At 37.3% G+C, this 27,595-nt stretch overlaps 1 protein-coding gene across 1 annotated transcript in view; it reads left to right on the top strand.

Annotated features, from left to right (window-relative positions):
• The window catches only part of ADAMTS20 (ADAM metallopeptidase with thrombospondin type 1 motif 20), a 195,643-nt gene that overhangs the window by 149,855 nt on the left and 18,193 nt on the right, over positions 1 to 27,595 (top strand). The window contains exons 30-37 of the mRNA XM_004274437.3: positions 10,987 to 11,160; positions 11,238 to 11,408; positions 18,486 to 18,686; positions 19,394 to 19,523; positions 19,735 to 19,829; positions 19,917 to 20,011; positions 20,560 to 20,693; positions 26,610 to 26,701. Of these exons, the coding sequence (XP_004274485.2) occupies positions 10,987 to 11,160; positions 11,238 to 11,408; positions 18,486 to 18,686; positions 19,394 to 19,523; positions 19,735 to 19,829; positions 19,917 to 20,011; positions 20,560 to 20,693; positions 26,610 to 26,701 (1,092 nt within the window). The remainder of the gene's footprint in view (positions 1 to 10,986; positions 11,161 to 11,237; positions 11,409 to 18,485; positions 18,687 to 19,393; positions 19,524 to 19,734; positions 19,830 to 19,916; positions 20,012 to 20,559; positions 20,694 to 26,609; positions 26,702 to 27,595) is intronic.

Below are 27,595 nucleotides of genomic sequence, written 5' to 3'. Positions count from 1 at the left end.
GAGTGGTGAGAGTGGGCAACCTTGTCTTGTTCCTGATCTTAGTGGAAATGCTTTCAGTTTTTCACCATTGAGGATGATGCTGGCTGTGGGCTTGTCATATATGGCCTTTATTATGTTGAGGGAAGTTCCCTCTATGCCTACTTTCTGCAGGGTTTTTATGATAAATGGGTGTTGAATTTTGTCGAAAGCTTTTTCTGCATCTATTGAGATGATCATATGGTTTTTCTCCTTCAATTTGTTAATATGGTGTATCACATTGATAGATTTGCGTATATTGAAGAATCCTTGCATTCCTGGAATAAACCCCACTTGGTCATGGTGTATGATCCTTTTAATGTGCTGTTGGATTCTGTTTGCTAGTACTTTGTTGAGGATTTTTGCATCTATGTTCATCAGTGATATTGGCCTGTAGTTTTCTTTCTTTGTGACATCCTTGTCTGGTTTTGGTATCAAGGTGGTGGTGGCCTCATAGAAGGAATTTGGGAGTGTTCCTCCCTCTGCTATATTTTGGAAGAGTTTGAGAAGGATAGGTATTAGCTCTTCTCTAAATGTTTGATAGATTTCGCCTGTGAAGCCATCTGGTCCTGGGCTTTTTTTTGTTGGAAGATTTTTAATCACAGTTTCAATTTCAGTGCTTGTGTTTGGTCTGTTCATATTTTCTATTTCTTCCTGATTCAGTCTTGGCAGGTTGTGCATTTCTAAGAATTTGTCCATTTCTTCCAGATTGTCCATTTTATTGGCATAGAGTTGCTTGTAGTAATCGCTCATGATCTTTTTCATTTCTGCAGTGTCAGTTGTTACTTCTCCTTTTTCATTTCTAATTCTATTGATTTGAGTCTTCTCCCTTTTTTTCTTGATGAGTCTGGCTGGTGGTTTATCTATTTTGTTTATCTTCTCAAAGAACCAGCTTTTAGTTTTACTGATCTTTGCTATTGTTTCCTTCATTTCTTTTTCATTTATTTCTGATCTGATTTTTATGATTTCTTTCCTTCTGCTAGCTTTGGGGTTTTTTTGTTCTTCTTTCTCTAATTGCTTGAGGTGCAAGGTTAGGTTGTTTATTCGAGATGTTTCCTGCTTCTTAAGGTGGGCTTGTATTGCTATAAACTTACCTCTTAGAACTGCTTTTGCTGCATCCCATAGGTTTTGGGTCGTTGTGTCTCCACTGTCATTTGTTTCTAGGTATTTTTTAATTTCCTCTTTGATTTCTTCAGTGATCACTTCATTATTAAGTAGTGTATTGTTTAGCCTCCATGTGTTTGTATTTTTTACAAATCCTTTCCTGTAATTGATATCTAGTCTCATGGTGTTGTGGTCAGAAAAGATACTTGATACAATTTCAATTTTCTTAAATTACCAAGGCTTGATTTGTGACCCAAGATATGATCTATCCTGGAGAATGTTCCATGAGCACTTGAGAAAAATGTGTATTCTGTTGTTTTTGGATGGAGTGTCCTATAAATACCAATTAAGTCCATCTTGTTTAATGTATCATTTAAAGCTTGTGTTTCCTTATTTATTTTCATTTTGGATGATCTGTCCATGGGTGAAAGTGGGGTGTTTAAGTCCCCTACTATGAATGTGTTACTGTCGATTTCCCCTTTTATGGCTGTTAGTATTTGCCTTATGTATTGAGGTGCTCCTATGTTGGGTGCATAAATATTTACAATTGTTATATCTTCTTCTTGGATCGATCCCTTGATCATTATGTAGTGTCCTTCTTTGTCTCTTTTAATAGTCCTTATTTTAAAGTCTATTTTGTCTGATATGGAATTGCTACTCCAGCTTTCTTTTGGTTTCCATTTGCATGGAATATCTTTTTCCATCCCCTTACTTTCAGTCTGTATGTGTCTCTAGGTCTGAAGTGGGCCTCTTGTAGACAGCATATATAAGGGTCTTGTTTTTGTATCCATTCAGTTAATCTGTGTCTTTTGGTGGGAGCATTTAGTCCATTTACATTTAAGGTAATTATCGATATGTATGTTCCTATTCCCATTTTCTAAATTGTTTTGGGTTCGTTATTATAGGTCTTTTCCTTCTCTTGTGTTTCTTGCCTAGAGAAGTTCCTTTAGCATTTGTTGTAAAGCTGGTTTGGTGGTGCTGAACTCTCTCAGCTTTTGCTTGTCTGTAAAGGTTTTAATTTCTCCATCAAATCTGAATGAGATCCTTGCTGAGTAGAGTAGTCTTGGTTGCAGGTTTTTCTCCGTCATCACTTTCAGTATGTCCTGCCACTCCCTTCTGGCTTGTAGGGTTTCTGCTGAGAGATCAGCTGTTAACCTTAGGAGGATTCCCTTGTGTGTTTTTTGTTGTTTTTCCCTTGCTGCTTTTAATATGCTTTCTTTGTATTTAATTTTTGACAGTTTGATTAATATGTGTCTTGGCGTATTTCTCCTTGGATTTATCCTGTATGGGCGTCTCTGTGCTTCCTGGACTTGATTAACTATTTCCTTTCCCACATTAGGGAAGTTTTCAACTATAGTCTCTTCAAATATTTTCTCAGTCCCTTTCTTTTTCTCTTCTTCTTCTGGAACCCCTATAATTCAAATGTTGGTGCATTTAATGTTGTCCCAGAGGTCTCTGAGACTGTCCTCAGTTCTTTTCATTCTTTTTTCTTTATTCTGCTCTGCAGTAGTTATTTCCACTATTTTATCTTCCAGGTCACTTATCCATTCTTCTGCCTCAGTTATTCTGCTATTGATCCCTTTTAGAGTACTTTTAATTTCTTTTATTGTGTTGTTCATCGTTGCCTGTTTCATCTTTATTTCTTCTAGGTCCCTGTTAACTGTTTCTTGCATTTTGTCCATTCTATTTCCAAGATTTTGGATCATCCGTACTATCACTATTCTGAATTCTTTTTCAGGTAGATTGCCTATTTCCTCTTCATTTGTTAGGTCTGGTGCATTTTTATCTTGCTCCTTCATCTGCTGTGTGTTTTTCTGTCTTCTCATTTTGCTTATCTTACTGTGTTTGGGGTCTCCTTTTTGCAGGCTGCAGGTTCGTAGTTCCCGCTATTTTTGATGTCTGTTTCCAGTGGCTAAGGTTGTTTCAGTGGGTTGTGTAGGCTTCCTGGTGGAGGGGACTAGTGCCTGTGTTGTGGTGGAGGAGGCTGGATCTTGGCTCTCTAGTGGGCAGGTTCACGTCTGGTGGTGTGTTTTGGGGTGTCTGTGGCCTTATCATGATTTTAGGCAGCCTCTCTGCTAATGGGTGGGGTTGTGTTCCTGTTTTGCTAGTTGTTTGGCATAGGTTGTCCAGCACTGTAGCTTGCTGGTCGTTGAGTGAAGCTGGGTGCTGGTGTTAAGATGGAGATCTCTGGGAGATTTTCACCATTTGATATTATGTGGAGCTGGGAGGTCTCTTGTTGACCAGTGTCCTGAAGTTAGCTCTCCCACCTCAGAGGCAGAGCCCTGACTTCTGGCTGGAGCACCAAGAGCCTTTCATCCACACGGCTCCTCAATTTGGGATGAATCATTGTCTATTCATGTATTCCACAGATGCAGGGTACATCAAGTTGATTGTGGAGCTTTAATCCGCTGTTTCTGAGGCTGCTCAACAAATTAGTCTTTTGATTTTTTTTTTTGTGGTTGTAAACTTTACAAGAAATTCCGTTACTGAATACTAGGGAGGCTACTGATGATTATAATATTATTCCAGGTGACCTAACAGTAAAATATACCTGATGAGGTGTTTAGTAACTGTCTTGCTTCCACACTAAAGTCTTGGATTTGAGCTGAGTTTGCAACTTGGAAAAGGGACTGGTAAGTTCCAGATGGATCATAATTGGAGATGGTTTAAGAGTCAGGGAAATGACAGAACTAGGGAGCCCAGCTGGTCTAAGGCCAGAGAGTGGACACACTTGGAAAGACTCAGCAAAAATGAAGCTGCTGCGGAGATGAGACCAAGACTGAAAACTCAGTTTATAAAAGAAGGGTGATGGATACTTGCTCTGGCACACTCAGGGAAGTAAGCTCCAGATCTAAACTGGGAAAGCCATATATTTGAATGTGATTGTCCAGCAAAGACCAGCCTGGGAAATATTAAGGAGGAAAAAAACCATAAATGAAGCCAGAAATGATAACTAGAATAATTTCCTGAGGCCTGATTTCAGTGGGGCTAGGCTTTCAGCAAAGCTCTCTGGCTGCTCTCAGCAGTATCTCAGGATACTTACCTGTGTCTTAGAGGAGCTAGTCCTACGATGGGAAAAAGAGCTCATCTTCTGCTGATGGAACTTCCTTGTCTCTGTCTGATGCTGGAGCTATGTTAGGAAGGTAGGGGTTCAGACAGGAGCTAGAAGTGGGGTTTCTCTGGGCCTCTAAGTTTTCATCCTTCACTCCGTGAGATCAGATCCTTGGTGGCAGAGCACCAGCTTTTAAAGGGACAGTGTCAGCGCATCATTATTTTTGAATAAAAAGCTCCCAAATTGAGTGAGTATCTCAGGTTTCTGTGTAGAAGAGTTAGCCTCTGTCAAGTGTTAGGGTGTTGAGAATTGTGGTTCATCTTTGACTGAAAACTAGGGGCAAACATGTCTCTGTTTTTCTTCTCAAAACAAAACATATATATCTGAGCACTTCCTTCTACCCTGAATTTGGGTACAGTAAATAAAATTAATTTTGTGGTTTAGCAGAGACCATTATTTAAAAGATATCCCATTAACCTGTTTTATTTAGTGAATGCCACTACTACCTACTAAGTCGTTCAAAACAGAAACACTGGGTCCATCCTGTCTCCCTTGACCCTTCAGTTAGTTATCCCCTAGCTTCTCTCAATGACAGCAGGCAGGAGACGCTGGTGGATGGGACTGGAAGCGGGAGAGACTCTGCTTTTTGGCCACCAGCATCCCTTTTGATCCTCAGGATTCTTTTGCTGCCTTGCAGCTGCTGCAGCTGCTGTGGTTGCTATTCATGAGGGACACTTCCTGACCCTTGACCTCCAGCTCCACAACAGTGAATCAATCATGGGTGCTAACAACTTGTCCTTGGCTTGCCACCAACTCTGAAATTATATAAGATTCACTAAAGGGATGTATTTCAGGGGTTTCTAAGATACAGATATGAATATGTAAAGACTATAAAAAACACAGATGCTTTTGTACAGCGTCGGCTTTTTTTCTTTGAATTGGTTTTCCTTGTCATAGAAATTAGTTTCATACACCCACACGGTCCCCAAAACTCTGCCAGAAACAAATGACCACTAGTAAAGTCGCTGGCTTTGATTTATTCTATAAAAAGTACCCACATGAAGTTAACAATTGCAGGCTGTCAGTGAGCTACATATAATAATATATTCAACAGAAGTGTAATTTCAGAGGTAGTTACAGGATAATCACTGGTTGCTACTTTGTTCCAACTGCATAAATTGTAAAATTGCTTTACTAGAATCCCTCACTATAATTTCATTTTATTACTATTTTACATTGTACCTCTAATGGAAAGACTTATTTGGCAAACTGTGACCACAGAGGTGCTCAAATGAGTTTTGAAGTTAACACTCTTCATTTGGTATTTGATATCATTTTTTTTAATGAAAGGATTTAGTAATGCATTTTAATGACTGCAGCCAAACAGGAACAAACATTGCTATATAGAGTCCTTTGTCCCTAGGGTCCAGATGTATATGTTTAGAGGCAAAATAAATACTGGAATCATTTAAAATGAAAAAAGCCTCATCCTCTTATTTCTGGAACCAGGCTTTTTGTTTTTGTTTTCACCTAATTTTACCTATTTGGGAATACCAGCTTCACTTGTAAATTCAAGTTTTTAAGGCTAGCATGGGGTGTTAGCATCCTCATGGTCTCATGCTTAGTTCAGTGCCATCCAAACGTAGTTTTTATACTCAGAAAAAAAAAATCATCCAGAATTCTCACCTCCCTTTGATCATGGCAAACTTGCCGGACAGCTTAGAAAGATACTTGAAGAATCTCAGGCAACCCTATTGAATCTAGAGCCTCGTGATAGCAGCCACTTACTTGGTCCCTCTTTTCAGGGACCCATTATTTTCTTTGTAGTATTTTACGATCAGAGTTGGAACCAAATGTGATATGAGTTCCAAAATCTCACAAGTCTACCAGCTAGTGCCCCCCTTTCCCAAAACACCTGATGTGAAAAAAAATTTTTTTGGAAACTATTTGCTAAATGCTGACATGGTTAAGTGATTTTGTATTTCTGTAATTCCATATTTTCTATATTTCCAAAATACATATATAAATCATATTTGATTTAAATATTTGATTTCAAATATAGTCATATTTGAAAAAATTGTGATGTATACATATATATCTTTTATAATCTAAAAAGATAGTAAATCTTAAGTCCCCACAGCCCCTGACCAAGAATGCAGAGCCTCTTCATCTTTACACCCAGGTTAAGTGAGTTTTCTTCCAGGAAGACAGGCTGAGGCCAAGGTCAGAGAGGATGTCTTTTTGTTCTGGGGCTGGGTGAGCTATGCTTCTCAATCTTTTCTAGCTAGTGCCAGCAATTCTGCTTTTGAATTTCTATGCTGCCTGTTAACTCTCTTCCTTTATCATCTTTCTTGATACTTAAGATGGTCTATCTTTGAGTGGGCTGAGACGACTAATACTCTTTGGTTTGAGGCATGTGTCGAGAAACTTTTCAAGGCAAAAATATTTGTATCTCTGTAAGAAAAGTGAAAAAAATGGGAATAGGACGGAAGCAGCAAGGGACAGTCAGTTCCTGACACTGCTGAGAGACTTCTGTATTCTTCCCAACTGTAGGTATTCATTATGCAGATGAGGAAACAACATCTTATAGGGGTTAAGTACTGAACAGCTTGTGCAGGTCACAGGCCAGGAAGTGATGGGGGCGGGGGATGAGCATTTGAACACTTGTCTGAGTCTTCCCTATTGTAGTTGCTGTCATAATTATTTTATAGTTATCATTTTACGTGAGCTCATCTTTATACTTCCTAAGCAATGTCTTTTACTTCCTTAGCAATGTATCTCCCCTCTTACAAGGCATCTGAAGTCAACAATTGCAGAATGTCACTGGATGACACATAAGAATGCATTCAACAGAAACGTAGTTTCTATGTTGTGTCTATGTTGTGTTGAGTTCATTACAGGCTTATTTATATATAAAAAGCCTGTTGCATAAATTTAAGATATATATGGATTTTACATATCTTAGGAAAATAACTGAGGGTTTAATTGATCATGTATTGAATATGGTGTAGTTGCTTAAATCACTAGCAACATATTAGGCTACATTAATACATGAAGAGTGTTCAAAATTTTGCACTAATAAATTCTGGTCAGATTTTTGGAGCAGTACCTATTCTGAGACCCACACTGTAAGAAAAGTCTTGACAAATTACCAAATCCCCAGAGAAGCACAATCGAATTGTTGTGACTATTCTGTATCAGTTTCACTGTGTTCTATTGCAAGTAGGAAAAGTACTGATTATTAGTGGCTTGAACTCAAAGTCATTTATTCTTTACATAACAAGACCAGAAGGTCACTAGATTTAAGTTTGATTCAGTAGCTCCACAATGGCAGGGTGCTGGATGGGTATTTCTGTGATTCTGTTGATCAACCCTAATGGTCATAAAATAGCTGCTCCCTTTCCAGACCTCACACCTTTATACTTTCTCACATGAAAGTAAGTATGAATTTGTTCTATGTTGATAAGGAGGACAGGTTCTAGACAGTGGGTAAAGTTTACGGAAGAATATTTCAGCTCAATATAGGAGAGTATTTGCTAAAACTTCAGAGTCACCCAAAAATGAAATGATTGCTTTCAGGATACAGTGAACTTACTCATACTGAGGCTGTGGAAGTATGGGTAGGTTTGATATTCATTCATTCACTACTGCTGTAAAATGGATTTCAGGATGGAAGAGGAATTGGAATTAGATATTCCTAGAGTCTTTTCTAACTCAAAATCCTGTACTACTGCTAATACTACTGCTACAGTATTGATGAATTTGAAATAAACTATAGTTACAAATAACTGACTATAATAAAATCAAAACCTTAATCCATTAACAAGAAATTATAAATAATGCATCAAGAAAGGACTTTACTATTACATTTTAAATAATTTTTTTTATTAAATAGCAGAGTGAGTTAGCCTTAATGAACCCATTTGGCAATGCATGTTCTAACATTTCTTCATCTCTGCTCTACAGTAGCTAAAACAGCCAAACCTGTGGATTGGCTAAAACTTACCTTCTCCACTTCCACTGTCAAGTTTTTAAAGCACCAGGCTATGCAGTGTTGTAGTACATGTACGCATGAATAGGAAATTTGGCTGACTTTTCCTCTCTGAGTTAAATTATGCAGTGGTGGTCAGTTAGTGCCTTCCAATCAATTATTTGTGTCATACTTGTAATGATAGACTCGCATTGCCTTCGTTTGAGTTACTTGGATTTTTAAAGAAAGATAAAATTTAACATGCTTATAAAAATGTGGTTCAATAAAGCTGTTGAATAAGGGTGACTACTCTGGAGTTACAGCTGTACCTTGGGAGGTCATTCTAATAAGTCGCTGGACATAAGAGTGAGTTATCATGTCTTCACAGCATCCGCAGCCCGTAAGAGGAGCTGATGGGCAAAGGCGATAAGTTAGGCTTTGGAAATGTTGGATTTGAGGTGCCTTTGACATATCTATGTAGAAAATACATGAAAAGTCTTGTCAATACATGAAAAATTCCTTGTAAATACATGAAAATATAAATGGAGAGCTCAGAATTATGATCAAGGCTGGAGAGAACAGATTTAGAAATTATTGGGACATAGAAGAAATTGCTCAGGAAGAGCTCAGAGGGTATAAAGAGAAGCAAGTTATAAAGAGAACCCTGGGAGACGCTAACATTTAAAGGCTAAACAGAGAAAATAGAGTCAGTTAAGGACTACAAGAGGAGAGTACCTGGAACCAGAGGGGATTTCAATCACAGAGGCCAGAAAGGCTCAACAGAATGTGGTCACTGGTGCTGACAGTGTCAGTGAGATTAACTAAGAAAAGACTTGAAAAGTGTCTCTTGGACTTGGCAGTTAGGGTTATCGATGACATGAGGCTAAGAAATACTTCATTTAAGCAAAGAATTCTCTCCTCTTTTCAAATCTGAAATCACATCAGTTTACTCTTTTGTACTCTTAGCTCTAAAAAATGCTGAAAAACAAAAGTTACTTGTGTTCTTCCAAGCAGTAGTCCAGTTTTTTTTTTCCTTTGAGGGTGAGGTCCATTATAGTAGCCCCCTATGGTGTCAGTGGACTCTTCTAAATGCATGCTGTGGTCAAAGAATCAGTCAGCCACTGTGGATTATTGAACTGTAGAAAACGCTATTTATCAACTTCTTGCTAAATTGTGTTTCATGAAATTTATTTTCAGGATTTTTTTTTCAGGTTTAGAAGTAGGAATTTTTCTGAATATGGTTTATATTTGTGGAATTATTACTGGAAAATGTTTGCAGGAGCCTTATTTTATAGACTAAACATTTCACCAAAGGTTCAGATAAGTTAAACTACAACCTGACATCTTAGTCTGCTTAATATTGTGCCCTGCACAAAATACATATTAAGTTATTATCTCCATACAAAGGAGCCATGTCTTTTTTGTGAAAACATTCAATAAGCTGTCAAAATTCAACTGCTAAAGCATAAGATGAGGGTCAATATAAGTAAGCAATGTAGATATGCATAATATTCTTTGTAAGTTAAAAAAATATAAAAATCCTCTTTTAAGTCAGTGGTTGCCGCTTATACACACAAGACAGAAAACTAAATCTAAAGGTGCCGCTAGAGTAAAACTGTTGCAAGAGTTTATAAGAGGAACTTGAGTCTAACAGGTGAACTAAGTTCTTAGCTTTTGTGGGCGTTAAGTGTTTTACAATTCATGGTGAAACCATATTCTGCAGAGACATATTTACTGTTAGAGAAAAAAGCAACCACTGACTCTGTGAATCCTGCAGAAACAGAGACCTTAATGAAAAACCTGAAGTTTTACCCTTACACTGTCATAGTTGCGAACAGCCATGAGGCCCCATGTAACACTCAATATGACCTCCAATCCCTTCTGGAATAACGAAGAGTATAAAAACCAAGCTCACAAATTAAATAAATACCCTTAGACGTTCTGCCTACTTTATTAATGTTGGCATCCTAGCTCTTGGTTGTGGTCAGGCTCTGCTGTTTTATGGCTTGGCCTTGCAGAGTTGAGAAAACCCTGAGAAGTTGCCAAGTCCTTCTCCATCCCGTGGAGGCAGCACGGGGAGAGCTCAAAGGCTGCAGTCAGAAAGAAGTGGGCTTAAACCTGCTTCGCCACTGACTTCACGTAGCAGCTCAGGCAAATGACTTAACATCTCTTAGCTAAGTCCCGGGCCCTCAGCCCTGGTGCCTCCTTTAAAGAGCTGTTGCGAGGAATAAATGTGTGGGACATGTTCTGTGAAATTTTACAAATAACACAAAACCTTCTTTGTACAGATAAGACAAGTGAGAGGAGAGGCTAAGACAAGGTTGTCTAAGTAAACTGTAAGCTTACATGATCAGTTTCCCAAAACACCTCTCCACTGAAATACAATCACGAGTCAACAAATCAGCAAATGTTTGGATCCCCAAGCTGTAATAGGGATGGCAGGTATAAAGATGGATAGAACCCAAACTTGGAAATTATTGTTGCTTTGAGGGAGATTATGAATACAGTGTAATTTCAATATTTAAATAATGTTCAAAAGCAATGTAGTAGTAGAATAGTTTGTGTGGTAAATTTTATAGATATTAAGTATGTTGAAGTCAGAAGAGAGAGCTATCTATTCGGACGGAGTATCTGGTCATAGTTTCTACAAGACTTGAATAGGTATTGCAAAATAAAGAACATCTATTTGTATACTTGTATAGGTGCTCCAGACCAGGCAATGTTAAAAATACTTCTTGCATGTATTTTCTATCTAATGCATGGTATAATTTTGCTCTACTTTGAGATTTTTACATAATTTTATATTTGTTAGTTAATTATTCCAATCGTTTGGGTTTCTTCATAGTGCTCTGTGACCTGTGGCTCTGGAGTTCAGCAAAGGGATGTGTACTGCAGACTGCGAGGTGTTGGTCGGGTGGCAGAAGAAAAGTGTGATCAGTCCACACGGCCTTATTTTCAGAGACAATGTTGGCGTCAGGACTGCATACAGTACCATTGGGTGGCGGGAGAGTGGCTGGATGTGAGTATTGTCAAGTACACTTTCAGACAACCCTTCAGTGAAAGAATGTGTTCTTCATTTCGTCATTGTATTTCTAGTGTTCAACGTCATGTAAGAAAAGAGAGACACATCGGCAAGTGAAGTGCGTGGGTGCACAAAACACGCAAGTGAATGAAAGTTTCTGCGATCCTTCAACCAGACCTCTTGCAGTCAGAAAGTGCAGAAACCCTCCCTGCAAGTATATTGTGGTAACGGGAAACTCATCACAGGTAAGGCAAAGAAAGGAAGTTGAGAATTTTCGCTCCTGGAAAACACAGCTGAGTTTCAAATTTGACCCAGTTGAAACTGGGTCTAAATTTGAACATGGGAGCAGATGATGGTGTGCATATCAATCTAAGGGATAAAATCGCTGGCAGTTGGATGGTGCAAATAGAATAATAGCGACATGTATGTTAAACTCTGGTGCAGTTCTGAAGCGGTGACAACTTTGAAACCGACTACCAGGGACGGTTTGGCATCTGTCCCTGCATAGTTGGCTGCTTTAAAAAATTTTTCTCTTCCGGTTTTATTGAGATATAATTGACGCACAACCCTGTATAAGTGTAAGGGGTACAGCATATATCTCTGTCATCATCCGTATATCTATCTATCTACCTATATCTATCATCTATCTATCTATCTATCTATCTATCATCTATCTATTGCTTCTTTATTCATCTGTTTATGGAAACTTAGGTTGCTTCCATATCTTGAATGTTGTAATCAATGCTGCAATAAATATTGGGGTGTATATATCTTTTTGAGTTAGTGTTTTTGTTTTCTTCAGGAAAATATCCAGAAGTGGAATTTTGCTGGATCATATGGTAATTCCCATTCACAATTTTTTGAGGAAACGCCATAATATTTTCCATAGTGGCTGTACCAATTTATATGCCCACCAGCAGTGCAGGAGGGTTCCCTTTTCTCCATATCCTTGCCAGCACTTGTTTGTTTGTTGTCTTTTTGATTATAGCCATTCTGACAGGTATGAGGTGATATCACAGTTTTTATTTGAAATTCCTTGATGATTAGTAATGTTGAGTATTTTTACATGTGTCTGTTGGCCATCTGTATGTCTTCCTTGGAAAAATATCTATTCAGATCCTCTGCCCATTTTTAAACTGAATTGTTTGCTTTTTTTTGATATTCAGTTGTGTGAGTCCTTTATATATTTTGGATATTAACCCCTTATCCGATATATCATTGCAAATATATTGTCCCATTCAGTAGGCTGTCTTTTCACTTTTTTGATAGTTTCCTTTGCTGTGCCAAAGGTTTTTATTGTGATGTGGTCTCATTTGTTTGTTTTCGCTTTTGTTGCCCTTGCCTGAGGAGATGTATACAAGAAAATACTGCTAAGATTGGTGTGAAAGAGCGTATTACCTAGGTTTTCTTCCAGGAGTTTTAGGGTTTCAGACCTTACATTTAAATCTTTAGTCATTTTGAGTTTATTTTTGTATATGGTGTAAGGAAAGCATCCAGTTTTATTCTTTAGCACATAGCTGTTGAGTTTTCCAAATGCCATTTATCAATGAGACTGTCTTTTCCCCATTGTATATTCCTAGCTTTGTGTTGTAGATTAATTGACCATATAAGCATGGGTTTATTTCTGGGATCTCTATTCTGTACCATTCAGCTATGTTTCTGTTTTTGTGCCAGTATCATACAGTTTTGTTTACTATAGATTTATAATACAGTTTGAAATCCAAGAGCATGGTAACTCCAGCTTTAGGGTTTTTTGGGTTTTTTTTCTGTTTGTTTTTTTTTCTTAAGATTGCTTTGGCTATTCCAGGCCTTTTGTGGTTCCATTCAAATTTTTGGATTCTTTGTTCTAGTTCTGTGAAAAATGCCACTGGTATTTTGATAGGAATTGCATTAAATCTATAGATTGCTTTGGGTAGTGTGGACATTTTAACAGTATTAATTCTTCCAATCCATGAGCATGGTGTATGTTTCCATTTACTTGTGTCATCTTCAATTCTTTCATCAATGTCTTATAGTTTGCAGAGTACAGGTCTTTCACCTCCTTGGTTAAATTTATTCCTAGGTATTTTATTCCTTTTGATGCAATTGTAAATAGAATGGTTTTTAAAATTTTTCTTTCTGATAGTTTGTTGTTAGTGTATAGAAATGCAACAGATTTCTGTGTATTGATTTTGTATCCTACAACTTTAGTGAATTCATTCATTAGTTCCAATAGTTCTTTGGTGGAGTCTTTAGGGTTTTCTATATATAATATCATGTAATCTGCAAATGGTTACAGTTTTGCTTCTTCCTTTCCAATTTGAACGTCTTTTATCTCTTTTTCTTGTCTGACTGCTGTAGCTAGAACTTCCAAAACTATGTTGAATAAAAGTGGTGAGAGTGGTATCTTTGACTTGTTCTTGATCTTAGAAGAAGGCTTAGAGGAAAAGCTTTCAACTTGTCATCACTGAGTGTGATGTTAGCTGTGGGTTTGTCATATATAACCTTTATTATATTGAGGTATGTTCCCTGTACTATTGAAATAATCATATGACTTTTATCCTTCATTTTCTTAATGTGGTATATCACGTTGATTGATTTGTGGACATTGAACCATCCTTGCATCCCTGGACTAAATCCCGCTTGAATTTGGTTTGCTAATATTTTGTTGAGGACTTTTGCATCTATGTTCATCAGTGATATTGACCTGTATTTGTGTGTGTGTGTGTGTGTGTGTGTGTGTGTGTATGTGTGTGTGTGAGATATCTTTGTCTAGTTTTGGTATCAGGGTAATGCTGGCCTTGTAGAATGAATTTGGAAGTGTTCCTTCATTGGCAATTTTTTGGACTATTTTGAGAAGGATAGGTGTTGACTTTTCTCTAAATTTTTGATAGAACTCACCTGTGAAGCCATCAGGTCCTGGACTTTCTTTCGCTGGGAGTTTTTAAATCACAGTTTCAATTTCAGTGCATGTGATTGGTCTGTTCATATTTTCTATTTCTTCCTGGTTCAGTCTTGGGAGATTGAACATTTATAGAAATTTATCCATGTCTTCTAGATTATCTAATTAGTTGGCATATAATTGTTAGCAGTAATCTTTTATAATCCTTGTATTTCTGTGGTGTCAGCTGTAACTTTTTCTCTTGCATTTTCACTTTCTTGATAGTGTCTTTTGTGCACCAATGTATTTAATTTTGATGACGTCAAATTTATTTTTTCTGTTCATTTGTACTTTAGGTATCATTTCTAAGAAACTATTGCCCATCCAAGGTTACAAAGGTTCACACTTATATTTTGTTCTGAGAATTTTGTAATTTTAGCTGATACGTTTAGGTCTGTAATCCACTTTGTATTAATTTTTGTATATGATGTGAAGTGGAGTCCAACTTTATCCTTTTGCATGTGGCTATCCAGATGTTCCAACACAATTTTTGGAAAAAACTGTTCTTTCCTCATTGAATTATCTATTACTGAAGAGTTATTTTTGAACTCTGAATTCAGTTCCCTGATCTATGTGCCTATCCTTATATCGTTACCACATAGTCTTGGTCTTATAGTAAGGTAGTTTTATAGTAAGTGTTGAAATCAGGAAGTGTGAGAGAACCAATTTTGCTTTTCCTTTTCAAGATTATTTGCTTATGCTGTGTCCCTTACATTCCTATATAAATTTTAGGATCAACTTGTCATATTCTGGGTAAACTCCAGCTAGGATTTTGTTAGAGATTACGTTGAATCTTGATCAGTTTGGGGAATGTTGCCATCTTAATAATGTCTTCCAATCCGTGAATTGACATGTCTTTCCATTTATTTAGGTCTTATTAATTTATTTCAAGGATGCTTTATAGTTTATAGTTTTCATTGTACAAATCTTACACTTTTTTGGTTAATTTTGTTCCTAAAAATTTTATTAATCTTTTATGCTCCTGAAAATGAAATTATACTCTTAATTTCATTTTCTGCTTGTCCGTTCATAATGTGTAGAGATAGAATTGATTTTTGTATGTTAAACACATTTATTGAGCACAGTTCTTTTTTTGTGTGGATTACTTAGCATTTTCTATATACAGAAGTATATCATTTGCAAATCCAGGTAGTTTTATTTCTTCCTTTAAATCTGGGTGCCTTTTACTTCATTTCTTCCCTAGTTTCCCTGGCTAGAAACTCCAAAACAATGTTGAGTAGAAGTGGTAAAAACAGATATCCTTCTCTTTAGAGGAAAACTTTCAATGTTCATAATTGAATAGGTTAGCTATGGATTTTTTGGTAGATTCTCTTTATTATACCCTCCTATTCTTAGTTTGCTTGATGTTTGTATAATGAAAATGTGTCAGTTTGTCAAATGCTTTTTTTGCATCTCTTAAGATGCTCATGTGATCTTTATGAGTCTATTTGTATGATGTATTCCATTGATTGATTTCACATGTTGAAACAATGTTACATTCCTGGGATAAATCTTACTTTGTCATGGTGTATGATCCTTTTTATTTGCTTCTGGGATTGTTTTGCTAGTGTTCTGTTGAGGATTTTTACATCTATATTCACAAGAGATATTGGTCTGTAGTTTTCGTTCCTTGTTATGTCTGCCTAGTTTTGGTATGAGGGAAATACTGGCCTCATATGACAAATTAGGAAGTGTTCTTTTCTATTCTATCTTTTGGAAGTATTTTGGAGGGGGAGGGTGCTAATTCTTTAAACTTTGGGGGGAGTTCACCAATGAAGGCTCTGGTCCTGGGTTTTTATTTGTGTGAGGTTTTTTGTTTATTAATTCCATCTCTTTACTTGTTATAGGTCTACATAGATACACAGATTTCTACACATGTTCTCCCATCTTCCCAGAGTTTGTTGTTACTGCTGTTTGTTGTTGTTTGTTTGTTTGTTCAGTGACTTTTCTGAACTAACTGTAAAGTCTGTATTCTTTGTCTCATGTGATCACTAAAGTCTCTATCTGATTAGTTTTCAACTAATGACTGGGTAGTGATTTCCTGAGATACTTGGAACCAGTAATCTCCAGTCTTTGCCAAGAGGCTCTGTGTGCATGTGTGGGCATCTTCAACACTAGATGAGGCAGTTGACAACTCTTCCTTAACCTTAACTTCCTGCTTGAGCAGAGCCTTGACATCAGCCAGAAATGAGAGTGTAGGTACTTCTCAGATATTTCCTAAGCTTGCACACAGCCCTAGACATGTGCAAACCTTATGTATGTCCATGGCCTTCTAGTTATCTATGACTCTGTTGGAGTTTTTAAAGCCCCTGTGGACATCTCCTTTCCAAGCTTTTCCTTTTAAGCTTTTCTTGGTAGCCCATTGCTTGCCTGACTGTTATCCACTTCCTCTGGAAGCTGCAAAGTTAAACAATAGCCTTTAATTGTGTTAAAAAATGCCTCCAAGGAGAAGGCTTTTAGCACTGGGCAAGTGCTGGGTAAAGTCAAATAGAGACTTGCAAGTGAGGTCTTTCAGAAAACCACTAAACAGTTCAAATAATGACAGTTCTCTGGAAATGAGGCTTAGAAAGATGTCCAATCCCTCTGGTGGCTTCCATGCTTTTGTTTTTCAGTATGTTTGCAGGGCTATTGATTTTCAATCCTCCTATAGAGCTAAAGAGGGGGAATGGGAATAGGGCAAACTAAAACACACAAAGCTCACTGTTCTTACTGAGATTTAGCCTTATTTCTTTAATAAATGCTTCCCGGATTGCTGCAAGCCTTTGGTTAATTTACAGAGCTCTGAAAAAGTTGATTTTCACAAGTTTTGTCAGTTTTCTCATTGCCTTTATAGAAGAGAACGTTTTCAGATGTCCTTGCTCTGCTGTTTTCACCGGTGTCACTCACCCCTTGGGGTCTGCTTTGATAGATGGATACTTCTCCTCATCATAGGTTATATTTTCCTGCCTCTTTGCATGCCAGTTAATTTTTTATTGCATGCCATGCATTATGAATTTTACTTTGTTGGCTACTTGATAGTTTTTATTTCTATACGTATATTTTGAGCTTTGTTCCAGAATGCAGTTATTTTGTCTGTAAGAAGTGTGATCTTTTCTTGTCTTGCTCTTAAGATTTTTTATGGGAGACCAGTTCATTGTTTAGTCTAGAGTTAGCTATTCCCCTCTACTGTGGCAAGACCCCTTTGAGTACTCTTCCTATTGCTGCATGTATATAAGGTTTTCCAGTCTGAATGAAGGGAACAGACACTATATTTGGTCCTGTGTGAGTGCCAGATACAGTGATTCATATGTCATTTATTTACTTAAAAATATTTATTTATGTTGCACCAGGTCTTATTTGAGGCACACGATATCTTTGTTGGGGCATGTGAGATCTTTAGTTGCAGCATATGGGATCTTTCAGTTGTGGCATGAGGACTTCTTAGTTGCGGCATGCGGACTTTTAGTTGTAGCATGCGTGCGGGATCTAGTTCCCCGACCAGGGATCGAACCTGGGCCCCCTGCATGGGAGCATGGAGTCTTACCCACTGGACCACCAGGGACGTCCCCATATGTCTTTTAATCGGTCCATGCCTTGGCCTCAGTTGGAGTCCTCACATGTTTGCACTGGTCAGAACTCTGCTGTCCCCTTGGGATCCCTTTCCTTGTTCCAAAACCTGGAAACTCTCTCAAGACATTAAGCTGGAGCAATTATAGGGTCACTTTGTTTGTTTCCGTCTCCCAGGGAATCACTGTCCTTTATTGCCTAATGTCCAGTGTCTTAAGAGCCATTGTTTAATCAATACATATTTTGTTCAAGTGTTTTTTTTGTTTTAGGTCAGATGGTAACTCTATTCCTTGTTACTCCTTTTTGTTGGAGTCAGAAATCTATTTGCCCATTCTTTTCTCTGGATCGTTAATTTATATCTAAATCACTTACCTATTCTAGTCAAATGGTAGTACACATCACATTGTATGTATAGAGATAAATATATGCTAAACTTATATAGAGTTACAAGTACATTAAGACTAATAAATGTCCTTTATTTCAGGTAAGAATGCTTGATATGTTTCATTTCTCCAAAGCTCTGCTTATCAGGTGATAAATTTTCATTCAGTTAAGCTATTCTTTGTAGTGTGACCAAGAAAACAGAAAACAAACAAAGGAACAAACAGAAAAAACATAGGCACTGAATATAGACAATCTATCCTGAATCTGGATCCTTTCCATCCTGGCACAACTCTGTGAAAGTTGCCTAATACCTCTGAACATTTGTTTACCCATCTGTAAATGAGGCTAATAATAGGATTGTTGTGGGGATACCATAACATAGTATATATTAAGCACCTGGAAAGTAGTGGTGCTTAACCCTGGTTAAGTTTAAAAGCATCTTCTTCTCCCTTCGTAACATTGTATTTTTCAGTGTGCAGGTAACTGTGGATTTAGTTACCGACAAAGGATTTCATATTGTATTGGGATCCGATCTACTGAGAAATATAAGCTTCATGAGCTGTGGCCTATAGACTATCAAGAATGCCCTGTGCTGCCTTCCCCTCAGGTTTACAAATGCAATTTTAGAACCTGTTTGCATATGGCCACTTGGAAAGTTGGAAAATGGAGCAAGGTCAGTTTATAATTATGAATTTAAAATCTTCTGAATGAGACTTTCTAGTTGTGGGATGCCTACTATTCTGCACTTCTAACTAGATATCAGAGTTGTCTCATACCCCTATTGTCTAACAATCACTTTACCAGTTATTTATCAGTTATCATCTCTTTTTCTAAGTTTGCTATAACCTGCCTTAAGCAGGGACCATAATTAATACTTGTTTCTTTTCCTCAGAGCACCTGGCACAGTGGCTTGCATTTTGAGTAGATGCTTAAGCAATACTTATTGGTTAAGTGAAAAAGTAAATAAATCTAATGTATGAGTAATACAGGTTATTTGCACCATATTCCATTTCCAATTTAATTGATAGAAAGCAAGTAAATATTGCTTTGCAAACAGCATACAACAATGAGTAAAAACTCAGTAGTCTGAATAACCATCATTAATTAATATTTATCAGGTATTAACAATATACTGCTGAGCTAACGATACAAAATAAATGGAAAGGAGCCAGTAACTGAGAAAGAATAGATTGAGTTTCTTAAGGATTAGCCCCACCTGTGACTCTCTAGCCTCCAGGATATTTTTGTGTCTGCAGAAATTCTAGCCATTATTGATCATCAGTTTGTTCCAAAAGGACCTAGCTTGAAAGGAGGAGATATGTATTTACTGGCCTTATTATCCATTATATACTTTACCTTCAAATTTTACTCTGTTCACAGTGCTCTGTGACTTGTGGAGTTGGGGTAATGGAGAGAAGAGTGGAATGCATAGCTGACAATGGTTGGTCCAGTGACTTATGTTTAAAGAGTTTAAAACCAGATGCTCAAAAGAAATGTTATGTCCATGACTGTAAGTACTAGACTTCAAAAATCTAGAACCTAAGTGTTCCTCAGAAGTTTTAATTAAAATCTGAAAATAAATATTTAGAGTAGTCATACACTCCACAAAATGAAAGGTCTGTTTTTTTCAGAATATAACAATATTGGTGTAATTGAGTTAAATTCATGTTGTGTCTGTAATTTGTTCATTGTTGATAAGTTGTACTCACTTGTCCTTGAAGGTAAAACATTTACCAGCTGTAAAGAAATCCAAGTGAAAAACAACATTACCAAAGATGGTGACTATTACCTTAACATTAAAGGAAGAATAATAAAGGTATTATGAAGACAGCTCCTATTTGATTTTAGCATTGACTGTTGACTTTGAAAAAATCTTTTCTAGATCTTTGCATTTTCTCTTTAGATCTATTGTGCTGGCATGCACTTGCAGAACCCCAAGGAATATATATCATTGGTCAAAGGTGAAGAAGACAACTTTTCTGAAGTGTATGGCTTTAGGTATATGCTGTGTTTTGCCTTATCTGTGCATTTTCATGGTCCTTCAAGAGAATTAGAAGTTCCAGAGTTCAGAGTGGTACTTGAATAGCTCCCAGTGTGACAAGTAATTTAGAAACAGGTAGATATATTATGACCTAAGCCAGATGTTGTCCATGCCTGTTCAATAATAAAGATTTGAGCATTAACATGTACTCACAGAGAGACTGACTAAGAAGGATACTATGGGTGAGCAGTGAGACAACAGAGGAGGGAAGAATTTAAGACCTGTGTGTATTTTCATAGAAATCAAATTAATTCCAGTAATAAAAGCTAGGAGAACTACAGCTGAATTATTTTTCCACAAACTGGTCTTGAATTTCCCATTGATCATTTTGTATTTCTTTGACATTTAACTTGTTGAGTGATTTTCATTTCTTTCACATTTAACCTGTTGACCCTAAAATATTGAAGAGTGTGTCTTTTACCTTCCCACTTCCAAAGTTTACCATTTATCTGCATTATGGTCTAATAATGGTATCTAATACTAAAATATTCTAATGTTGTTACAGACTGCAAAATCCATATGAATGTCCTTTTAATGGAAGCAGGAGGCAAGACTGTGAGTGTAAAAATGACTACTTGGCTGCTGGACACACTGTTTTCAGCAAAATAAGAATTGATCTTAATTCCATGCAAATTAAAAGTAAGTGCTGAATCTCTATTTGTAAAATGAAAAGTACCTGTTTGCTAATGCAAGTGTAACAATATACTATATGGTATATGTGGTAGCTAGGGTATAGAGAAGGGCCTAGCATTGTACAATAATTACTTAGAATTCTTTTTAAAAAGTTATTAGCTACATAGTGATACAAACCATGGGAACCCTTAATAAAAATGTAGTGGTAATGACACTGTCATTAGTAAAGATAGTAAGGATACTGTCATAGTAAAGATCCTGCCCTCCCAAGATATAACAATCTACCTTAAAATCCTCAATTACATTAAAAATAAGGAAGTTAATATCCTCAATGTAGTTGTATAAGCTTTTTTGCAAGGGCTTAAAGTAATAATTAACATTAGCTTCAGGTGACAGTTTGTCTAGTATTTTCTTATACTTTATCTCATTTGATCTTTTTAACAACCCTATACTAGATAAGGCAAAATTTCATCACATTGTTGCAAGTGATGAAATTAAGATGCACTTATAGAATTAAGTGATTGGCCCAATTCATACAGTTAGTAACTGGCATTGCAGGGAGATAAAGTCCCACTCACAGATCCCAGATTATGGACCTGCTGCCTTTCTAGGAAGTAATTTATAGTACAGTCAAGTTAAAGTAAATATACTTTATGAAACCTAACATACACTGAGCATCAGACAGTCTGCCCTCCTGAAAATTACATAGTGACATGAAAATGCAAAGAAGTTCATTTCAGAAGCAGAAACTCTAAATCACAATTGAATCACCAGTGCCTAGCACAGTACCTAAACCACAAAAAGAAACAAAACAATGTTTGTTGAGACAGTGAATGCATGAATACATAATTTCTAAATCAGTCATATGATGGTGAACTATTATTGTCAGTAATAGTGGCTACCATTTACTGAACACCCACAATTACTGCAGTGGGGAAGTGTTATAATGCTTTGGTTATGATCATAGACTCTGGAGTTAGATTGCTGGGTGTAAATTCTCTGCATCCAGTTACCAGTCATAATAAGATGGCTCTCAGGTTTTTTTCTTTCTTTTTTTCTGCTTTCTTTCCTTTTTTTTTTTTTTCGGTTAGGATTAAGAGATAATACTTGTAACATATCTAGTAAATGCCTTGCGAGTAGTAGGTGTTCTATAAACAATGGTTATTATTTAATAATATATGTTGTGTCAGCATTGCTGAGTACATAATGGGCATTTGGGAACTTATTTACTGTTTAGCAAGCTTTTATCTTTCATTAATTTATCAAACCTGCCATTTTGCCAGGCATTGGACTGGGCTCTGAAGATACAATGTTAAATGTATACATTTTCCACTTGCTTTCTCTTTTCGTTCCTCATACTTGTGTGCCAAAAACCCAGTCTTGATTAAATTAAACCTTTCACCTACTCTGCACTTGCACCATGAATCTTGCATGTGGCAAGTAATACACAGCCCTCCTGACTGATCTTACTTTAAATGCATGACTCCTGAGATTGCACAGACCCTGGTTCATTCCTCCCCAACTCTTCTCAATGTCTGACTCACAGCTTCTCCTCTGGCTTCAAACTTCAAAATTTTCTAATACCTCCACTCCAGTCACTCATTGCTGATGACCTAAACCTTGACCTATAGACTTTGCCTTCTCTCCTGGTCACTGTGGATGAACTATTTCTGCTGCCATCTGAGGCAACCCCTTCTACTTGTGCTCTGAGCTCCTTGCTTTGTACCAACTCAGGACCATTATTTCAGCAAACTTTCCTTTTTCTCTTACATCACCAATTCTTCCATTTCTTTAACTCCAATGCCAAATTCTTGATTTTCATTTCATTTGATCCATCAGCAGTCTTTGGTTTCCAGGACTTCTCACTCTCATCATTTGGCTCCTGTCTTGGTCACTCTTTCTCCCATCTTTCTCACTGTTTCTCAACTTGGCTAATTACTCTTCATTTTATACAACACTGAGTATTGAAGAACTTCAGGACTCAGTCATTCCCTTAAGGATCTCTTTCAACTTATAGATTTCAAATACCATCTATTAAATGACAGTCCCAAATGTATATCCCTAATTCAGACTGCTTCCCTGAATTCCAAGATTCAACTCCCTACTCCGCATATCCACATGAAATCTAATATGTGTCTGACAATGTATCCAAGACTGAACTTTCATTTTTTTTTAATTGGAGTATAATTGCTTTGCCATGTTGTGTTAGTTTCTGCTGTACAATGAAGTGAATCAGCGATATGTATACCTATGCCCCTTCCTCTTGGACCTCCCTCCCACCCCCCCATCCCACCCATCTAGGTTATCACAGAGCACTGAGCTGAGCTTCCTGTGCTTTATAGCAGGTTCCCACTAGCTATCTATTTTACACATGGTAGTGCATATATGTCATTCCTAATCCCACAGTTTGTCCCACCCTCCCCTTCCCCCACTGCATCCACATGTTCATTCTGCATCTCTATTCCTGCCCTGGAAATAGGTTCATCTGTACCCTTTTTCTAGATTCTACATATATGCGTTAATATATGATATTTGTTTTTCTCTTTCTGACTTACTTCACTCTGTATGACAGACTCTAGGTCCATTCACAACTCTACAAAGGAACCAGTCCTTCTACCCAAATTTTTACCATTTCAGTAAATGGCAACTATCAACTTCTAGTTACTCTTGCTAAAACATAGCAATGTCTTTAACTCCTCCCTTTATCTCACACCTATGTGCCATCCATCATCAAATTCTGTCAGGTGAATCATTAACATACATGCTGCTATGCACTGTATTGTGTCCTGCATAATTCATATGATGAAGCCCTAATCCCCAATGTGACAGTGTTTGGTCCTGGGGAGATAATTAGGTCTAGATTAGTTCATGAGGGTAGGGCCATAATTGTAAGATGAATGCCATTATGAAAAAAAGAGGAAAAGACACCAGGACTCTCTTTCTCTGCCATGTGAGAACACAGGAAGAAGACGATCTCCAAGCCAGGAAGGGGGGCTCTCACCAGAACTTGACCGTGTTTGCACCTGCACTTCTTTTGTTTAAGCCCCCCAGTCTGTGACAGTTTGTTAGGGCAGCTTGAGCTAAGACACATGCAAAATCCCACTTTGCCATTATCTCATTTGCTATAACCGTGGGCCAAGTCTATATCATTTTTTTCACCTGGATTCTTATGCTTACTGACTGGTATTCCTGTTTATTCTGGTAGCACTCAGGTTCCTTTTCACCTTTTCCCCAACTCCTGACCTAGATTCTCTTCTCAATAGAGAATCCAGAGTGATCCCTTAAAACGTAAGCCATGTCTTGTCTTATACATTATCTCATTTCATCTTTTTAATAACCCCAACCTCTGCTCAGAACTCTCCAAACATCTCCCATCTAACTCATAACAGAATTAAAAATCCTGCCGATGGTCAATAAAACTCAATAAGACCTTCCCACCTCCATTACCTTTCTGCTCCTTCCCTCCACACTCCTCCCTTGCACGATCTGGTTCAGACACATTTGTCCCTTTGCTGTTTCTTGAATACATCAAGCATGCCCTCCACCCCTCCTTAAGGCCTTTGCACTTTCTGTTCTATCTGCCTAGAATGATTGTCTTTTGGGTTTACCCCTCAGTTTCTTCCTGGTCTCTGCTTAAATACACCTTCCCAATAAGTTCATCCTGGACCCTCTCCACTCCAAAACTCCGTTTCTTCTCATTCTTTTCCTGCTTTTTTTTAAATTTTTTTCTATAGCATTGATCACCTACAACATATGATAGTATCTACTCTATTACTTGTTTCTCTCTGGTAGCACTCAGGTTCCATCGGCCCCTATGTCATCCACTATTGTGCTCTTACAGTACTTATGATAATGCCCAATACGCAATAGGTTCTAAAAAAATATTTGCTGAATAGAAGTCAACTTTCCTCAAGAAACTATCTTAAGGAAATCTTGAAGACAAATTTGAATTAACCAAAGTGAGGAGAAGGAGTTTCAGGAGGAGACATCATGAACACAGCATGAAATGGTGAAGCATTTTGGTTCCACTAGAGAATAAGGAGTAGTCTAGTTTTGTCTAAGCATAAATTGAATGGAGGTTGGGGGATAGCCGCTTATTAAAGAAGTTCCCAGAAAGCAGATCATGAAGAACAACGTGTACTAAACTATACAACTGAATTTATCTTTTAAGTTATGGGGACCTTTGGGGTAAAAGTATAAACAGGGGAGGGAACAGGCTCAGTTGGAGAGAGAGCAAATTGTATCCATGAAGATATTTAGGAAGCTAATATAATAGTTCAGATAGAAGGTGATAAGGACCTAAATTAGGGACTTGGTTCAGAATAGAGAACCTGAGAGAAATATTAAAGAGGTACACTCCATGATTTTCCAACAGATGGAATATGGGGATTTGTGGCATGGAATATTTAGAAAGAGTTCCAAAATAACTGGGTAGATGCTGATATAGTTCAATGAGATGAGAAATATAGCAGGGGGAATATGTTTGGAGAAAAATATAATGCATTTAGCTTTGGACATGTTAAGCGAGAGCTATCTGTGGGTTATCCAGGGAATGATGGAGGAGATAATAGCAAAGGCTAATTTGAAAACTGTGTCAGTTTGCCCAGCCTAACCCTAAGTACCATGCATAAGCAATGGTGTGCGGATAAATGTTTAACAACCAGCTCTTAACAATCAGGAAAAAAAAAGTTTGATTTGTAGGTTTTGCCAGTTTCCGTGGGGTATATATTCCCACCATGGCCAATTTTAAGCTACCAACATGAGCTCATTATGCATGGAGTTGGGAAGAGACACACACAATTGGTTCTCATGATTTGGTACAAGCTGACTCTGGCACACCATGGAAGGCCTGCTGGCTTTGGAAGCTGCCCTTGGAGATATGATAAATATTTCCAGAAATGCTACCTTTGGGGATTGCCTCTAGGGGACTGGCGTCATCATGAGGGCATGCAGTGATCTTGCAGTCCTCCTGAAAGATATTTGAAACAACATTAGCAGAGGTGAGAGCCACCGACTGCATGCGCATTAGTTGGGATGTTACTTAAGTGATTCAAGCATGAATAAGTGATTGTACCAGCTAACCTTTAGGGTTCCTCCCAACCTATTTTTGAGCCAATGACTCTTTCTTTCTGATACTTTATATGGAATCCCCAGCATTGTTGCCAGTCAAGAAATTTTGCTAATAACAATAGCAAAAGTAAGATTAGAAAGAATGAAATAGTAATAGAAGAAATCAAAGAAAATGGCACACTTTTTACCTTCATGTTTTTGAATTCTCTAAATGAATTGATATGCATACTCTCTATAAGTACATATATGTTGCTTTATCATAATTTATCTTTAACTAATGTTTTTTCCTCTGTAATTTTGCTCCTTATGCCACTTTATCTATTTTAGATATTCACTATGATGTAAAATACGATAGAGCATTTATTTAGCTTTTAAAACATATGGATTGGGCTTCCCTGGTGGCGCAGTGGTTGGGAGTCCACCTGCCGATGCAGGGGACGTGGGTTCGTGCCCCGGTCCGGGAAGATGCCACGTGCCGCGGAGTGGCTGGGCCCGTGAGCCACGCCGCTGAGCCTGCGCTTCCGGAGCCTCTGCTCCGCAATGGGAGGGGCCACAACAGTGAGAGGCCCGCGTACCGGAAAAAAAAAAAAAAAAAAAAAAAAATATGGATTAGTTACAGATGTCCCTGTCATATTTTAGAGCAATTTATGAGGTGAACATTTTTATATTAAGTAAAAATTTGAGAGCCTGATCTATATTATGTACTACAATTGTGCAACATTTTTGCTTAAAATTTTGGATTAGTTATATGAATGTATTTAAGAATGTAATATGAAGACTGCATGTTTTGCAATGAAGATGTGAAAACATACAATGTCTCAGTGCTAAAGAATTTCATTTACTATTTTCTAGCTACAGACCTTCTTTTTGCCCAGACAGTATTTGGAAATGCAGTTCCATTTGCCACAGCTGGAGATTGCTATAGTGCAGCCAGATGCCCACAGGTATTTCATAGTTGATTATTTTTTCTCACTGAGTAAAGTTAATACTGTTTCTCTTCATTCACTTTCTTGACCAAAATACTGCAAGAAACATAAGTAAATAGAAAATGCAAACTTCTGACATGAAATTCATTTCAAAGGTTATAGATAAACTTTGGAGGAAAAGCATCTTTACCAGTACCAGGTTTGTGTGAAGGGTGTAATAATAAGAATTTTAAATTGTTTAGATCCTGTTTCTCCTTCCATGATGCTTTATCACTGTCAATCTTTCGACTTAGTCCATAGAAATGAATGGACATAAGTTACAAGGTAAAGGAATGGATCACAAACATGTGACTTTCATACACTGCTGCTAACAACAGTTATATTAGCTGTTTGGGCCTGTAACATTCTCAGAATAACTTTCTATTACTGTGAAATAATACATTTCCATGTATTTATTCTTGTTTTTATCCTTTCTTTCGCAGAGTTCTCTTTGCACACCCTTTTATGTCATTTTTGAGCTTTCCAGTACAAAGTGTGCTTCCTAGAAGAAATTTGCTGTCTCATTTTTTTAACATAGGATTTTATAAATTCTGTGTGAATAACATTTTTTATGATAAGATACAGAGACATAAGCTAGGTGAATATACCATTATTAGGTAGATTTATAGATTAATGAAAAATCCTGCCCAGGAGATAGTAATTATAATAATGATTTCATTTTGAAGAGAACTAGCTAAAGGGTTTGCCATAGCCCTCTCTTCTAAGAATTTCTCATTCACAGTTTTCATCCTATGACATAGAAAGTATGCTTATGCTAAAAAGAGAGGGCATTTTCTGTATTAGAGAAGGACACTTAAAGGAGTTCAAAAGATACTAGAACTACAGGCTGAAATGAATATGAAAAAAGTTAAC

Source organism: Orcinus orca, chromosome 11, assembly GCF_937001465.1.
Source record: "Orcinus orca chromosome 11, mOrcOrc1.1, whole genome shotgun sequence".
Lineage (NCBI taxonomy): Eukaryota > Metazoa > Chordata > Mammalia > Artiodactyla > Delphinidae > Orcinus > Orcinus orca.
This window is presented reverse-complemented; position numbering and strand designations above follow the sequence as displayed.